Genomic DNA, 18,105 nt, shown 5'->3' on the forward strand with positions numbered 1-18,105 from the left:
ACATGCAAACGTGTAGTTTACGAGCATGTCTTGATAGAGAGTTTATAGACTCTACACTGTTGCTTGTAAGGTATGAATACCTAATATGAGTAGATTGACTTCTGGACCATCTATTGATACCATCCTCACATAGAACTTTATAAGACGCTTTCAATCTCCTTCGAAATACATCTAGATGATCATGAAAATCCGACGCACGGTACGCCTTAACCATTTTCCAAAAGTGCCATTCGAAGAATTTCATCTTGTTGGATTTAGTTTTGATGTTCATGAATAAATGACGTGCACAATGAGCGTGAAACGCTTCCAGAAACACGTTTGCAATGCCGTGTGCTATTGAAGCAGCACGATCAGAAATAAAAGTAATCTCTGACATACGATCAACCATACCATAACTCATTAAATGATCTCTTAGGTTACCAAAAAACCATGACCAAACACTGTTTGTCTCGCCTTCACCAATTCCATAAGCCAATGGCAAAATTCCATTATTGCCATCCATCGCAACAGCAACTAAATTAGTACCCAGGTACCCACCCTTTAAATGTGCAGCATCGACGATGATTATCGGGCGGACATGTTGCACAAATGATCGAATCTGCATGAAATTTTCACAGTAAATCAAATATTATTAATAAAGACCTCATACACCATACGCAAGGCGCAAGGAACACTCTTCTGTCTTGCGCCCACGAAGCGCAAGTAAAGCCTTGCGTCCTTGCGTCTTTAATGCCAGGCGCAAGGTTTTTATTGCGTCCTTGCGTATTCGTTGGCGCAAGGTGACCCTTGCGCCTTTGCGTATGGTGTACATATTAAAAGGTGGTTTTTGCTAATATATATTTACTTACAACTACTCCAATGGACATGTAACACATCACAAATTTATTTTCTTTATCGGTAACCAAATTGGTGATGGTCCCCGGGTTGTGGATCTTAAGGTTATGAAGGTAAATGGGAAGCATTCTAAAGGAGTCATCACTACTGCCACGTAACATCTCTATTGCTTGACACTTGGCCCTCCATGCTTGATTGTATGATACGCTCACTCTAAACCGATTAGCTACATCATCACGTATATCTTTTGGTTTATACTCTCGATTAGCAGCCTTGAACGAATCCATAAGAATACTACCCAACACCTTTTTAGTAGCATGTTTATTGTTTCCCATAATTTGTGTGCGTGAGCAAGTGTGTACGTCATGCAACTTTTTAACCATAAAGTTTTCAGTGTGTCTTATTTTGTATGCACTACATTTCCACTCACAATTTGGCAACACACATTTAGCGGTGTACCGAGATTTGTCTGACTTTACAGGCTTTATTTGAAAGTTTTCTTCAAGGCATTTTGTAAATAGCTGGTTTAGGAATTCTTCCTTGTTCGAAAACGTTTGACGAACTTTGACCAAATCAGATACCTGATACGTGGTTGGAATTGGGGTCGTAAATTCTGGGTTTTCTTCATCTTGCTGACTGTGTAGAGTTGGCATATTCCAGAATACATCTTGTTTTTCTTCATCTTCTTCATCTTCATCTTCCTCGTCACTTGCTTCATCCGATTCACTAGACCCAACAACAGGTATAAACGGGTTCTCTATTTTTTTTATTTTACACACGTTCTCGGCGCCATGGTTGAAGAAGTCAAATTCTTCTGTGTTTGGAGGTGGTATTTCAGCCTGTTTTTCTTCCGAATAGTGTGTTTCGAGGTTTGGTTCGGAATTGTGTATTTCATCCTGTTCTTTTTGCAGATGGTGAGTTTGTTTGTTTGGTTGAGACTCGAGAATCCGGAGATTTTGTTGGAGATGGTGTGTTTGTGGATTTTGTTGGGGCTGGTGTGTTTGTGAATTTTGTCCGGGTTGAAGCATTCTAACTTTGTCGACAACATAAATATCAATAGCCTCGTTTGTGACAGCGTGTTTTAAAAACTCAAAAAAATCTTCATGATCATCAGTAATATCAAAAATATGATTATTATCAATATATCTTAGCGAAACAGGTGCATTAGGTGGCAATTCAATTTTTTTGAGAATTTTCCTTAACAATACTCTTCGATTTATTGGTTTTTGTGGAGCAAGTGGTAGTTTTAATCTGGTTCTAAAATAGTCAAGAGGCAGATACATAGGTATGTTGTTAACAAATTCAAAATTACCCCCACAACATACATAAACAACAAATGATTCATCATTACTACAGCTCATTAAGACACAAATTAGTGAAAAAATAGATAAAAGTTGGTACCTTAACGATGCTCTAATGACTTGATCTTTTTGAAAATGAAGTGAAATAAAATGATTAATCTGGAGTTCTAGCCTCATTAAATAGACAGGTACATAATCTTATCCGTAAAGGTACAAAGAATTCAAAAAAATCTTATCCAGAAATCAGGAAAAATCCATTCTGATAAGACGCAAGGCGCAAGGACGCAAGGACGCAAGTCCTTATCCTTGCGCCTTGCGTTTACACGCAAAGGCGCAAGCCGCAAGGTCGCAAGGTCTAAAGATACTTGCGCCTTGCGCGGGCAAATTCTCAAAAAAAAAAAAGGGGGTTCCAGCTCAGAAAAGGCCAAAAAAATGAGTATTTTGGTGATTGACTCTAAGAAAGTTAGGGTTTAGGGAAAGTAAGCAAAATATTTCTTTAGGGAGATAAATGTGAATATGTGATGGAGTATGTAACAATCTTAAATAGAATTACGAAAATGCCCCAATACTAATGGAAAATGGTACTATCTGCGATATGAGGTTATTTTTGTTACATAATAAAGCTAGTCTCGTAATCGCTCGACTCTCGGCCCACATTTTAATTTAACCACAAACTGGCCTATTGAGCTTTGATTTGTTCAAGTGATAAAATGACGAAGATACTGAGTCAATACAAAAGTAATACTATTTGAATCTTATACTAAAAATCTAAAAAATAAAATAAAAATGGAAATTTGTTTACTGAAATCCTATAAAGATAGGATATCGATCGATAGAAAAAGCAAAAGACAAACTGTAATAGCCTATTTGGGATTTAAAGAATATAACATGTCAAAGTAAAAAAAGTTTACGAGACTGTCAGTATGTAAAAGTGCAAAGATCACGCCGTAATTTGTGATTTAGAGTTTGCTAACTAGTAGAATTTTTTCACATATTTTTTTTGAGAGATTGTTGTATACCCTGAAGATTGTTATTTTTTCACATATTTATGTTATTGACACTTTAAAGCAAATCACATCTTGACTTAAAAATATTATAATGATACTTAAGATATAATTTATGGTGTCGGACTTAATATGGTTTACCCATGTAATAATCTCATATACACATGAACTCTGCGTCATACTCTTCTCTTATTTACCATAATTGTGGTATTATGTGAGTAAAGAACTAGTCTTTTACTGCACCGTAGAGAGGTTGAGAAGAGAAGAGAGACATGTGAACACAACTATTATAATCATATTAAATCTTTTAATTAAAAACATTACTGTAGTAAATTCTACAAGAAGATATGTACTTATTTTTGGGTATCACCAAATACATTGATGTTAGAATGCATTTATGATTGTAGTTTTTTTTTTTTTTTTTTTTTTTTTTTTTTTTTTTTTTGGCGAAAAAAGATAGATTCATTGAAACGATCTTCATCAAAACAATGAAGATAAAGTGCATTACAAAGACGGAGTAAAACTCGGTCTCCAAAAGGAACATACAATTGAACGACAAACTTAAAAACATAATAATGACGGATTGTTTTCCCAAACATAGAATTGTGACCCATTGCATAGCTTGAGGTTTGTGGCCCAAAGAAAAGTCTTGAGTTTGATGTTGCGCACCAAGACCGAACGACAAGAAAACTTCCGATTGAAAATAAAATTATTCCGTGCCAACCAAATTGCCCAAAGCGTTGCAGGCCCTATCAACTTCCAAAACTTGGATGCTCGAATACCCATCCCGTGAAACCAATCAAAAGAAAAAGCACCAATTGTACCCGGTATAACCCATTCCAAATTCCACCACCTAAAAAGGTCCGACCATACTTTAAAAGTCCACTTGCAATGTAACAAAAGATGGTTGACCGATTCAACGTCTTCCAAACACCAAATACACAAATTGGGTTGTGAGGCGGGTAAAATATGTCTACTAATAAGGATGTCATAAACGGGAATACTATTTCGCATTGCGAGAATCATAAACTTCCGATTTATGATTGTAGTTGATAGATGTATGCATTTATTGTATTAGTTAATGGAGTAGTTTGTAGTTGCATTTATTACTTGGTCTAGAGGTTTCTAGGGCAGTTTCCTGTCTTTTCATCTATCCCTATTATATCTATAAATTAAGCCTTGTAAGCTCTACTAAAGATCATCAGGATACAATGAAATATTTCAGTTTATCTTTTCTTTATTTCTAATCACATGGTATCAGAGCGTTCCTGTGAGGTTCTAAGTGTTTAAAAGTTTGAGTATTGTACCCTAGTGTGTACAATCTGTTCTGAATCGTGAACACCCTGTGAGTGTTCTTTCAAGTTTCAATATACTAGTCCCCTTGTGTGTTCTAGTGATTGTCTCCGTATTCAGTGAAGTAAAAAAAAAAAAATGGTACCCCTGTGAGTACATCGATCTGGTCACCAACAAGAGTGTGATTTTTGCATCTCGCCAATCGATTCAGACTGACTCGAATTGCAAACCCTGAATTTTTCACTCAGTTCGGACCACCACTGCCACCCCACGCGCCGCCTTGCTCCGCCGCCGGAAAGACACGCGCCGGCGCGTGAGAAGGCACTACACCTCCGTTTGCTTCCGTTTTTCTTCCAGTACTACCGTTTTCGATCTCCGACCAAAACCCTGGTGAGTATTGGTCTAATTTGTTACTTTCGAATTTGAGTTATATTTGTAGGATACCTACTTCTACTATTTCTGTTTCCTTCCTGTGTTTCTTGCTACTTCTGTTACTGCTATTATATTTGTTCCTGGTGTGCTCTTTTATTATTTAAATAATGGGTGATGAAAGGAAAGTGGATGGAAATTTAAATGTTACATCTGAAATCATTCCAATTGCTGCCCGATTAACGGATAATAAACTTAATGGCTCTAATTTCTTTGAGTGGAGTAAAACTATTCGTGTGTATCTTAGGAGCATGGGAAAAGATTCTCATCTCACTTCGGAACCTCCTAAGGATGATACACGTGATCTTTGGTTGCAAAATGATGCTAGGCTATTTCTCCAGATTATGAACTCCATTGAATCTTCCGTTATTTGTTTGGTAAATCATTGTGAGTATGTAAAAGAACTTATGGATTATTTGGATTTTCTGTATTCCGGGCAAAGTAATATCTCTAGAATCTTTAGTGTGTGCAAAGCTTTTCATCGTGGTGAACAACACGATCGGTCTCTTACTGCATATGTTATGGAGTTCAAGAAAACATATGAGGAGTTTAACTCCTTGCTCCGTTTGAGTGGTGATGTTAAAAATATGCAAACTCAACGCGAGCAAATAGCTGTTATGAGTTTTTTGACTGGCCTGCGACCAGAGCATGATGCTATTAGATCTTAGTTTTTAAATGAGTCTACCATTCCCTCACTTCAAGAAACGTTTGCTCGTGTTCTTCGTCATGAGAATATTAACACACCTCAAATCCCAGAACACAACACTGCTCTTGTTAGTCGTGGAGGATTTAGAGGAGGGAGATTTCGTGGTGGCTATCGTGGAAGTTCAAGAGGTGATCATACTGATAGGGCAACTGAAGACCATGCTCCTGGTTCGGGTATTGAGTGTTACTATTGTCATGAATTTGGGCATACAAAACGAACTTGCAAGAAACTGCCCCAAAATCTTAACGGTTCTTCTGCACACGTTGATTCCTCTTCTACATTCACTCTTTCTGCAGATGAATATGCTGAATATGCTCGATTGAAAGAGTCGGTGAAACCTAGTATATCTACTGCTGCGTTTGTTAAGACAGAGCATAAGACTGACTCTGTCGATGAAACAGATTATTGGTAAGGGTAGGAGCTTTGTATTAAAAAAAAAAAAAAAAAAAAAAAAAGAGAGAGAGAGAGAGTTGGTATTTTTGAGTTCAAGTTATTAGAAGATATCGGCCCTTGTGTGTCGAGGAAGCCCCTAGTGAGGCAAGTCTGGTTATCTACTCATCCCCGGTGAGATGAATTTGGTTGCTTGGTCATCCCTAGTGAGATGAGTTTTGGTTGCCTCTTGTGAGGCAAGTTTTGATAAAGTTTGGTTGCTCCTAGTGAAGCAAGTTGAATTATTTGTTCGTTCCTAGTGAGACGAGTTTGGATGCTCTTGGTGAAGCAAAATTAGTTTTTCCTTCGTCCCCGTTGAGACGAATTTTGTTGCTCATGCCGTTTGGTTTTTTGGTTTTGTGACAAGTTGGATCAAAATCTATGCTCCAACTTGAGGGGGAGTGTTAGAATGCATTTATGATTGTAGTTAGTAGATGTATGCATTTATTGTATTAGTTAATGGAGTAGTTAGTAGTTGCATTTATTACTTGGTCTAGAGGTTTCTAGGGCAGTCTCCTGTCTTTTCATCTATCCCTATTGTATCTATAAATTAAGCCTTGTAAGCTCTACTAAAGATCATCAGGATACAATGAAATATTTCAATTTATCTTTTCTTTATTTCTAATCACAATTGAAAAATACATGTACATGTAATATAATCATATACCTTTTGAATAATGTCCACGAAAAGACACTGCACAGATTGATTCTATGAAAAGAGTAAGCATACCGCAACCACAAACCATCTTGAATACATTTAAAAATTGTACTCCACTTGAAAAGGCTTGACCAAATCTCCAATTTGATGAGATGATATTCGAGAAGTATTTTGTCACCCGTCTCTTGTTGCGTCCATGAATGACATAGATTGGCCATTGTTCGATATGGATGTCCAACTAGTACTCCACATTCATAAAGCAAAAACAAATACTGCTGCTGCTACTTACAACCCTTTTCTATGCATCAAATTGAATACAAATGATGCTACTTCTTAGCCACCTGGTCATTGAATTTAATTTCACAAATTTGTGCATTAAAAGAGTAATATAATCACTTTTATTTAAATATAAGTTCGAATTTTTATGGGACACTCCAAGTACCTAACAAACCAAGCATTCATGATTTTCTCAACTGCTCATACGGGGAACCTTAATACTAAGGTTAAGATAAAATTTACCAATAAAAGTAACGTAAAACACAAATTTCTTGCCTTCTAAAGTGATCGCAAAATTCGATTATAGAGATGATGGAGCTATGGAAGTAATTTTCCCACTGCAGTACCTATATGCTCAAGGATCAGTGTTCTTTTCAGGTTTAGAACAGTTAGTTTCTTGGTATATTAGTTCTCAAGTTATAATTAAAACTAAATTAGATTACAGTTAGCATGCAGCATATGACTTAGGCATAACTTGGATCCTTAGACTTTTCGACACCTTTGCAGCTTTGCCCTTTTTCGATGTTCCATGAATGTCTCACATAATCGTTCAATCTATTATATGCACTTGTAGTCAACCCAAAGTACACACCCAACACCACATTGTACAGGGTATGAAGATGCAAAGATGAAAGCTTCAACCCTAGACAAATAGCGATAAAACAAAATAATTAATACATCCCTCAAAACAGTTTGATAAGAAAGTGGTTACTATGAAAAAAACATACTTGATATCAATGACTCATTTTAAATAAAATTAACACAATAAACCAATTAACCTAGTTTCAAAAGCATTATTATAAATGATTACTGTATATCAAAATTTTGAAGTTAAGATGAACACGTAAAAAGTATTTTTTGGTCGTTCATGACTATTTGTAAACCATATATATGGGGTGTCAGCCAGGCTTCTAAATCTGAGGATAACAAATTCTAAGCATCATCAAGCTGCCCATTTTACTTTTATGCACGATTAAAAAAGAAGTTATTTTGCCACATTTACTTATAAGTGGATCAACTTGAGTATTACCTAAAACGGGCTGAATAAAAAAACTCATTTATAATGGGAACGGGTCAAATGGTACCATGAATTTCATACATAACATGTAAAACGTACAAATAAATTTTTCTTTTCTGTTTGCAGGTAAAACAAAGTACCCAACCCATCTGCTCGTATCTCTAAATGTACTAAACAATGACCCGATACCCAACCAGCGTCAATTCTAGGATCAAAACTCAATGGGGTCATATGCAATTTGAGTGGTACTTTTGTGAAATTTTTTTCTAACAAATGGCTATTTATTTTCATAAAAACCACTAATTTTAAAAATACGTGGATCCTATCTTTAAATTTTTGGTGTCCTATACAATTTCAGTATTATTTTTTTATATAAAAAAATTAATTAATGGGGTCCTTTGACCCCACTTGGCTCTATGTAGATTCTGTTGTAAATTTAGTGTAATTTTGGGTTTTAATCTACACTTGTAAATGGGTTTGGAGGTACGGAGTGTACACCCATCAAGTGATAGATTACCCGAACCCAAAAGTGGTTTTCCATTATTTACTATCATGACTTGGTCTACCTGAAATTTGACTAAGTGTTTTCAGTACTAAGTTTTCTTAGTAAGCTGAAATTTGGTTAAGTGTTTTGTGCTGGTTGTTCTGCATTGTTGGTCCTTGTGCTGGTTGTTCTGCATTGCTGGTCCTTGTGCTGGTTGTTCTGCATTGCTGGTCCCTGTGCTGGTTGTTCTGCGCAGCTGGTCCCTGTGCTGGTTGTTTTGCGCAGCCGGTCCCTGTGCTGGTTGTTCTGCGCAGCTGGTCCCTGTGCTGGTTGTTCTGCGCAGCTGGTCCTGTTTGCTGGTTCCTCTGCGCTGCTGGTCCTGTATGCTGACTTTTGCGCTGCTGGTCCTGTATGCTGACTTTTGCGCTGCTGGTCCTGTTTGCTGATTTTTGCGCTGCTGGTCCTTTTGCAGTGCTGGTTCTTAAGAGACAGCAGTAAGAAAACACTTAACACAATTTTGAGTGATTACGGAAGAATTATTCTTGCACCCACTTTTGCTTTAGTGGTTGAAGGAATAATACTTGTTTATTATAAAGTGATCACTCATGCTTTGATAGTTGTAAAATATAATATTTGTTTATTGTAAAAGTAACAACTTTTACTTTAATGATGGAAGTGATAATATTTGTTTATAGAAATATTCTTCCTGTAACCACTTTTGAATATTATAGAAGATACTTTTATTAATCAATCGGCCAATTGATTTTAATAAAAAGACTCTTTCATGATTAAGGGTGTATATAAATATATTAACCAATATGCATGAGAAAAGACAAGTTACGAACACCAAAATATTCTTCTGCAAAAGGAATTCTTGTTTCTGCCAAAACAAGAATTTAATCTCTGTCTTATCCCAAAGTGATATTCGTGTAACCCAGGCTATAAGGGTCGAATAATTACTTTCGGAAAGTGATACCACGATTCAGTGATTTATCCGGCTATCGATTATTTTACCCTACACGAAAGAATTTAATAAAACCTCCAACAATCGAAAGTAATTATTCGTTATAATCGATGGCGGCTACGATGAAACACATGACGGCGAATTTCTCCAAACTTGATAAGTTTGAGGGAATTGATTTTAGGAGATGGCAAAAGAAGATGCACTTCTTTCTGAGCAGCATGAGTGTGGTGTACGTACTCAGTACACCAATTCCTGAAGATCATGGTGATGATGCCACTATTGAACAAATTCGGAAAAGGTGCAAGTGGGAGAACGATGACTACATCGCTAGAGGTTTAATCCTCAATGGTATGGCTGATTCCCTTTTTGATATTTACCTAAATATTGAATCTTCTAAAGAACTATGGGACTGTTTAGAAACCAAGTATATGTCTGAGGATGCTTCTAGTAAAAAATTCCTTGTGAGTAATTTTAATAATTACAAGATGGTCGATTCTAGACCGGTCTTGGAACAATACAATGAGCTCATTCGTATACTTGGTCAATTCACACAACATAAGATGAACATGGATGAGTCTATTCAAGTCTCAAGCATAATTGATAAACTACCTCCATCTTGGAAAGAATTTAAACATTCTTTGAAACATAAGAAGGAGGAGTTAACTCTTGTTGAGTTGGGTAGTCATCTGCGTATTGAGGAATCCCTCAGGTTGCAGGATAATGACAAGCCAAAGAGCAACGAAGTTGCTGGTACATCTGTTGTCAATATGGTGGAACATAAAAAGTTCACTAGTAATAATGACAAAAAGGGCAAACGTAAACTTCAAGGTTATAACAAGGCTAATCCGAACAAGAAGTCTAAATTGACTTGTTGGAAGTGTGGTAAAACTGGACACATGAAAAAGGATTGTAAGGTTATTTTTGGTAATAATAATGCCAAAGGATCTAGCACAAGCGGTTCGGGAAATGGTTTAGACAACCACAACTCGAAAGGTCAGAATATATTTAATAATTCAAATGAGAATTATTATGTTTCATATATATCTGAGGCTTATTTTGTGCAGGATGATGATGTCGCGTGGTGGGTTGACTCGGGAGCCACCACCCATGTATGCAAGGATAGATTTTGGTTCAAGACTTACGAGTCCGTGACTGATGGATCAATTCTTCATATGGGAAATGAGTCAACAGCCTCTGTTCATGGACGTGGAAGTGTGGATTTGTGTTTTAGTTCTGGAAAAACTATTTGTTTGTTTGATGTTTTGCATGTACCACAAATAAGGAAAAATTTGGTTTCCAGTAGTGTGTTAAATTGTTGTGGTTATAAACAAGTGATTGAATCTGATAAGTTTGTTTTGTCAAAACATGGTATGTTTGTTGGTTTTGGTTATTTATGCAATAGAATGTTTAGACTTAACATTAATCACTTGAATGTTAATTTTGCTTTTATATCTACTTCTAGTATAAATAATTCTACACTTTGGCATGCTAGACTAGGACATGTACACTTTAAAAGAATGCTAGATATGTCTAAAGATGGATTAATACCGGCCTTTAACATGAACAATGAAAAGTGTAAAACGTGTATGTTAACAAAGATCACTAAGAAACCATTTCAAAATGTACATCGTGATACTGAAATTTTGGAATTAATACATAGTGATTTATGTGATTTGCATGCTACTCCTACTTTAGGGAACAAGAAATATTTTGTGACTTTTATTGATGATGCTTCTAGATTTTGCTATGTTTATTTGTTACATACTAAGGATGAAGCATTAGATAAATTTAAAATATTTAAAACTGAAGTAGAATTACAACAAAAGGCTTTGATTAAAAGACTTAGAACGGATAGGGGAGGTGAATACATTGACCAATCGTATTTCCAATCCGTTGGTATTATCCATGAGACCACAGCTCCTTATACTCCACAACAAAATGGTATATCTGAAAGGAAGAATAGGGTCCTTAAGGAAATGGTTAATTCCATGTTATCCTATTCGGGTTTAAGTGAAGGATTTTGGGGGGAAGCTATGTTAACAGCTTGTTATTTGCTTAATAGAGTTCCTAACAAAAGAAACAAGATTACACCTTATGAACTTTGGAATAAAAGGAAACCTAACTTGAATTATCTTCGGGTATGGGGCTGTAGGGCGGTTGTAAGACTACCTGATCCCAAGAAGAAAAGTTTAGGTGAAAGAGGTATAGATTGCATATTTGTTGGATATGTTGAACATTCCAAGGCATATAGGTTCTATGTAATAGAGCCTAATGAGTTTGTCTCAATCAATTCTGTGATTGATTCAAGGGATGCAATCTTTGATGAAAATCGATTTTCATCTATACCTAGACCAAAGGATATGATTCCAAGTAACAATGGAATCAATAAGGATTGTAATGATGAAGTCTCTGAAAAGGCTGTTGATCAGTCACTTGAGCTTCGAAAAAGCAAAAGAAAAAGGAAACCTAAATCATTTGGACCAGATTTTCAACTATACTTAGTTGAAGGTTCTAGGGATGATGTTTCTACCCAATATTCGTATTGTTTCAATGTTGATGATGATCCTAAAACATATGATGAAGCAATGAGGTCTCAGGATGTTGCATTCTGGAAAGAGGCAATTAATGATGAGATAGATTCTATCATGGGCAATAACACTTGGGTGTTAGCTGATCTACCTCCTGGTTGCAAACCTTTGGGTTGCAAATGGATTTTCAAAAAGAAGATGAAGGTGGATGGAACTATTGAAAAGTTCAAGGCAAGGTTAGTCATTCAAGGCTTTAGACAAAAGTCTGGAATTGACTATTTTGATACTAATGCTCCCGTGGCACGTATCACTACCATTAGACTGCTGATTGCTTTGGCTACGATTCACAATCTAGTTATTCACCAGATGGATGTGAAGACAGCATTCTTGAATGGTGAATTGGATGAGGAGGTTTATATGAACCAACCTCAGGGCTTTGTCATGCCAGGAAATGAAGCAAGGTGTGCAAACTTGTGAAATCCTTATATGGTTTGAAACAAGCACCTAAGCAATGGCATCAAAAGTTTGATGAAGTGATTTTATCTAGTGGTTTTAAATTAAACCAAGCAGATAAATGTGTATACAGTAAATTTGATGATTCTGGTAAAGGAGTTATAATTTGTCTATATGTTGATGACATGTTAATCTTTGGGACTGACCAAAGTCAGGTTGATTTAACAAAAGAATTTTTGTCATCAAAATTCTCCATGAAAGATATGGGGGAGGCTGACGTTATCCTTGGCATTAGGATCAAACGTGAAAGCAAAGGAATTTCGATTTGTCAATCTCATTATATTGAGAAGGTGTTGAAAAAGTTCAATTGCTTTGAATGTAATCCTGTGAGTACCCCTGTTGATCCAAGTGAGAAGCTTATGCCTAATCAAGGTGAAGCTGTATCACAACTTGAGTATTCTCAGGTGATTGGCTGTTTGATGTACGCCATGACTTGTACAAGGCCGGATATTGCTTTTGCTGTGGGAAAACTGAGTAGATATACTAGTAATCCTAGTACTCATCACTGGCAAGCAATTAGGCGGGTACTGAAGTACTTGAAGAAAACTATGGACTATAGTTTATCTTATAATGGGTTTCCTTCGGTAATAGAAGGATATTCTGATGCGAGTTGGATAACCAATATTGAAGATCATTCTTCAACGAGTGGTTGGGTGTTCTTGCTTGGGGGAGGTGCTATTTCATGGGCTTCTAAGAAGCAGACATGTATTACCAACTCAACGATGGAATCTGAGTTTGTTGCTTTAGCTGCTGCTGGTAAAGAAGCAGAATGGCTTAGAAACTTGATCCATGAGATACCATTATGGCCTAAACCTATAGCACCCATGTCTATCCATTGTGATAGTGCTGCGACATTGGCAAAGGCTTATAGCCAGATGTACAATGGAAAGTCTAGACACTTAGGTGTCAGACATAGCATGATTCGTGAACTCATCATGAATGGGGTGATTTCTATAGTGTTCGTGAGGTCACAACAGAATTTAGCTGATCACTTGACGAAGGGATTGGCAAGAGACTTGGTGAACAAGTCTGCTGTGGGGATGGGTTTAAAGTCCACATAAATTTCTAATTATAAGATACCCAATTCCCTTCTGATGGAAATTAGAAGTTGAATTCAATGTGGAAGACTTATACTTAGAAATTTGGAGTACAAAATTTTGTATCATCCCAAGGTAAGGTATGTACTCGGACATGTTGAAGGTGAGGATGAAGTTTAGCTTCTTAATGGTTTATTTGAAAAAGTGCAATAGCAGGTGCATGACTGAAATGAACTACCTATGTGAATGTGAAGTTTTGCCGCTTCAACAAAGCTTGGACTTTTGCTTTAGATACATTCATGAATGGATATGGACACATGGCTTGTAAAGTGTCAGGATAGCTTTAGAGTATTTGAAAACTTATGTGTATGTTATTTTCAGTTATTCAAATGGGTTGAAGGGTTCAATTCTTAGAACACCCCGATTCTCGAATATTTGGAATGTGTAATGTACTAAGGTGAAAATTCAATCTTCAAGATATTTTCATTTATGCATGAGTTTTGTTTTAATTTGTTTAATTTGTTTAATTCTCATGAAACGAATTGCACTAAATTGGGGAGGATTGTTGTAAATTTAGTGTAATTTTGGGTTTTAATCTACACTTGTAAATGGGTTTGGAGGTACGGAGTGTACACCCATCAAGTGATAGATTACCCGAACCCAAAAGTGGTTTTCCATTATTTACTATCATGACTTGGTCTACCTGAAATTTGACTAAGTGTTTTCAGTACTAAGTTTTCTTAGTAAGCTGAAATTTGGTTAAGTGTTTTGTGCTGGTTGTTCTGCATTGCTGGTCCTTGTGCTGGTTGTTCTGCATTGCTGGTCCTTGTGCTGGTTGTTCTGCATTGCTGGTCCCTGTGCTGGTTGTTCTGCGCAGCTGGTCCCTGTGCTGGTTGTTTTGCGCAGCTGGTCCCTGTGCTGGTTGTTCTGCGCAGCTGGTCCCTGTGCTGGTTGTTCTGCGCAGCTGGTCCTGTTTGCTGGTTCCTCTGCGCTGCTGGTCCTGTATGCTGACTTTTGCGCTGCGTCCTGTATGCTGACTTTTGCGCTGCTGGTCCTGTTTGCTGATTTTTGCGCTGCTGGTCCTTTTGCAGTGCTGGTTCTTAAGAGACAGCAGTAAGAAAACACTTAACACAATTTTGAGTGATTACGGAAGAATTATTCTTGCACCCACTTTTGCTTTAGTGGTTGAAGGAATAATACTTGTTTATTATAAAGTGATCACTCATGCTTTGATAGTTGTAAAATATAATATTTGTTTATTGTAAAAGTAACAACTTTTACTTTAATGATGGAAGTGATAATATTTGTTTATAGAAATATTCTTCCTGTAACCACTTTTGAATATTATAGAAGATACTTTTATTAATCAATCGGCCAATTGATTTTAATAAAAAGACTCTTTCATGATTAAGGGTGTATATAAATATATTAACCAATATGCATGAGAAAAGACAAGTTACGAACACCAAAATATTCTTCTGCAAAAGGAATTCTTGTTTCTGCCAAAACAAGAATTTAATCTCTGTCTTATCCCAAAGTGATATTCGTGTAACCCAGGCTATAAGGGTCGAATAATTACTTTCGGAAAGTGATACCACGATTCAGTGATTTATCCGGCTATCGATTATTTTACCCTACACGAAAGAATTTAATAAAACCTCCAACAGATTCGCCAGTGTACCCAACACCCCATAAACATAGTGCACGTAGTAAAAGGCGATAGAATAGTTCACTTTGTGCACACTGCGTGGCTGCTTAACATAGTGCACATAACTTGAAGCAATTATAAAATAATCTATTTTTACCACCTATGGTGGAAAACTAGAAATGTTGATATTAGATGTTTGTTTCTTGCTGTATCACGATTAACACAATAATTAGCTGAAACTCACTTTCTCACCAGACCATATGTAACCGAGTCTGTCACCAATAATCTCCACATGAACAAAAGCCATCTTTAAAGTGATGAAAACGATTCGTGTCTCTAACATATATCTCTCGTTGCTCAAATCTAGATATAAACTTTATAACGTCATGACAATCCCCACATATTCTAAGGTTTTTAATCACTTGAAGACTTGACCCGTGTGGAGTATTTAATAACCCAAGTACAACAGCTAGTTTTTCACTATGCCCGCACAAAATATGCTCCTTTTCTTGATCTTCAACATCTTGTAATACAAACGAAGTAACTGGCAAACATCCCGATTTCTTCATTTCCATACTCAAATTTTCCATCTTTTCTAATATTTTAAACATTTGAGGATGAGATCTGTCACCTGCTAAAAGCATATGCACCTTGTTCTTGATCTCAATCCAACTACATCCAGGATTTTTCCTCATTCCCATTTTTTTCATTAAATCTCTAACTTTATCTACTTCTTTCCATAACCCTTTATTTGCATATATATTGGATAATAAAACATAATTCCCAGGATTATTCGGTTCTAACTCAAATAATTTATCCGCAGCCACTTGTGCTAATTCCAAATTATTATGAACTCTACAAGAACTAAGTAAAGCCCCCCAAACACACGCATCGGGCTCATACGGCATTTTCTCTATAGTGGAATACGCTTCTTTAATCTTCCCCGCACGACCTAATAGCGTAACTAAACAAGCGTAATGCTCTACACGTGGCTTAATTCCATAATCGTTTTGCATTTTTTTAAAGTAACGTTCACCTTGCTCTGTGAACCCGCTATGACTACACGCCGACAACAAAGAAGTAAAAGTAATAAAGTCGGGTTTTTGATCACTTTTTTCCATCAAATGAAATATTTCAAGAACTTCATTTGCGTTCCCGTGCATCGCGTGTCCTCCCATTATAGCGTTCCAACAAACTATATTACGAAAAGGCATCCTATCAAAACAAATTTGAGCTAATCTTATCCTTCCACAATTAGCATACATGTCAATTAACGCACTTCCTACATAAACATTATTTAAAATCCCGGATCTAAGACAGAACCCGTGTACACTTTTCCCGTGCATTAACGCTGCAACATTTCCACATGCGGGAAGCAAACAAGGGATCGTTACAGCATTCGGTTTCACTCCACAAACTTGCATTTCTCTAAAAATCTCAAGTGCTTCGATATCTTTCCCATGTTGCGAGCAGCATGCGATAATAGATGTCCATGACACAACATTTAACTCTAATTCCTGGCTTCGTAACCTTTTAAACGCTTCTAATGCATCGTCGGTCAAACCATTTCTAGCCAACCCTGATATCAAAGCATTACACGAACCAACATCTACATCTTGCATTTCATCAAACACTTTTGACATCTCTACAGTTAAAGAACACTTCCCATACATATCAATCATCGCGCTCACAACACATTTATCGGATCCAAGACCACGCTTATAAACATACCCATGTACCTGAACACCTACTAACACGTCCCCCAAATTTCCAACAGCAGGAAGAACACTAGAAACTGTCGTTCCGTCTGGCTTAAATCCACGCCCACACATTTCTTGAAACACGTTCACGGCATCCATATAACAACCACTCTGATTAAACCCGGCCACCAACCCATTCCATGTAACCAAATTCGGCTCGATCCCAACATCCACCATCTTACCAAACACTTTCCTCGCTTCCTTCACATGTCCTTCTCTCGCATACCCAGATACCAAAGCGCTACATGACACAACATCCGGATCAGACATTTCATCAAACACTTTGCATGCATATTCCATGCGACCACATTTTAAATAAAAATGAACCAATGAAGACTGTACAAACGAATCCAAACACACCCCAGACGTTACACAAAACCCATGAACTTGTTTCCCTATTCTCAAACTATTCAACCCACTACACGCTTTGACAATAGATGGAACAACACGTGTATCCGGTAATACATTGTATTGTATAACCATACGTGAAAATAACATAATGGCATCGTTGAACTGATTGAACTTTGTGTAGGCGTGAATGAGGGTTGAGAATGAGAATACATCTGGGTTTTGTATGGTGTTTAAGAGGGTGTTTGCTTCTTTGAAATGAAGATGGTTGGCGTATAAAGATAGAAGCTTTGTGGTGTGGTGCTTGTTATGAGAAAGATATGTACGGAGGATATGAGCGTGTGCTTGACGTGTTTGTGATAGAGAAAGCGTTGAATTGAGAATGGTGGTTGCGGACATTGTTACTAGGTTGTCTGTTTGAGCTCTGTTGTTGAAGAGTGTATATTATATTTATATTTATATTTATTAAATATAAAACCAATGAGTTAGCCTAAGATACTTAAAAAATAATGCAAAAATAATGCAAAATTGCGATATTTAGTTTAGTGTTCTTGGTAAACTTTGAATTGTGTCGGTATTCAAAGCATACGTGTATAACAACACGATTAAAAAAGTGTAGTCAAAATACACTTTTTTATTTTTGTATTTTTCATCTTTAATTTATACTCTTTTTTTCTTTTCAAAACAAGTTACGGAACGGTTCGTGCATTGCTGCGGGTGCAGTCCCGAGTCAATGTGGTTTTGTAGCAGATTAATTTTCGAGTTTTACTCATTATGTAAATAATGCTCAAATGTAAATGTCCATTAGAACATACAAATGTATATTCGCATTATCCTATAAGTCAACACTTTCAACTTGAATAAATTCAAACAAA

At 36.6% G+C, this 18,105-nt stretch overlaps 1 protein-coding gene across 3 annotated transcripts; it reads right to left on the reverse strand.

The window, feature by feature from the left end:
- Window positions 1–6,669: 6,669 nt before the first annotated feature.
- On the reverse strand, window positions 6,670–17,471 carry LOC139858489 (pentatricopeptide repeat-containing protein At1g20230). 3 transcript variants are annotated; one of them, XR_011762970.1, is made up of 3 exons: window positions 15,367–17,471; window positions 7,097–7,573; window positions 6,670–6,995 (listed from the first exon to the last, which is right to left on the reverse strand). XR_011762970.1 is itself a non-coding variant. In XM_071847347.1 (2 exons), the coding sequence occupies exon 1, from the start codon at window positions 17,378–17,380 to the stop codon at window positions 15,398–15,400; it is 1,983 nt and encodes a 660-aa protein (XP_071703448.1). In that variant the 5' UTR covers window positions 17,381–17,471; the 3' UTR covers window positions 6,670–7,573; window positions 15,375–15,397. The 3 variants fall into 3 exon arrangements, 2 of the variants coding, with proteins under 2 accessions (XP_071703448.1, XP_071703437.1); XM_071847347.1 differs by having other exon boundaries at window positions 6,670–7,573; window positions 15,375–17,471; XM_071847336.1 differs by having other exon boundaries at window positions 6,670–7,573.
- Window positions 17,472–18,105: the final 634 nt, after the last annotated feature.

This window comes from Rutidosis leptorrhynchoides, chromosome 1, assembly GCF_046630445.1.
Source record: "Rutidosis leptorrhynchoides isolate AG116_Rl617_1_P2 chromosome 1, CSIRO_AGI_Rlap_v1, whole genome shotgun sequence".
Classification (NCBI taxonomy): Eukaryota; Viridiplantae; Streptophyta; class Magnoliopsida; order Asterales; family Asteraceae; genus Rutidosis; species Rutidosis leptorrhynchoides.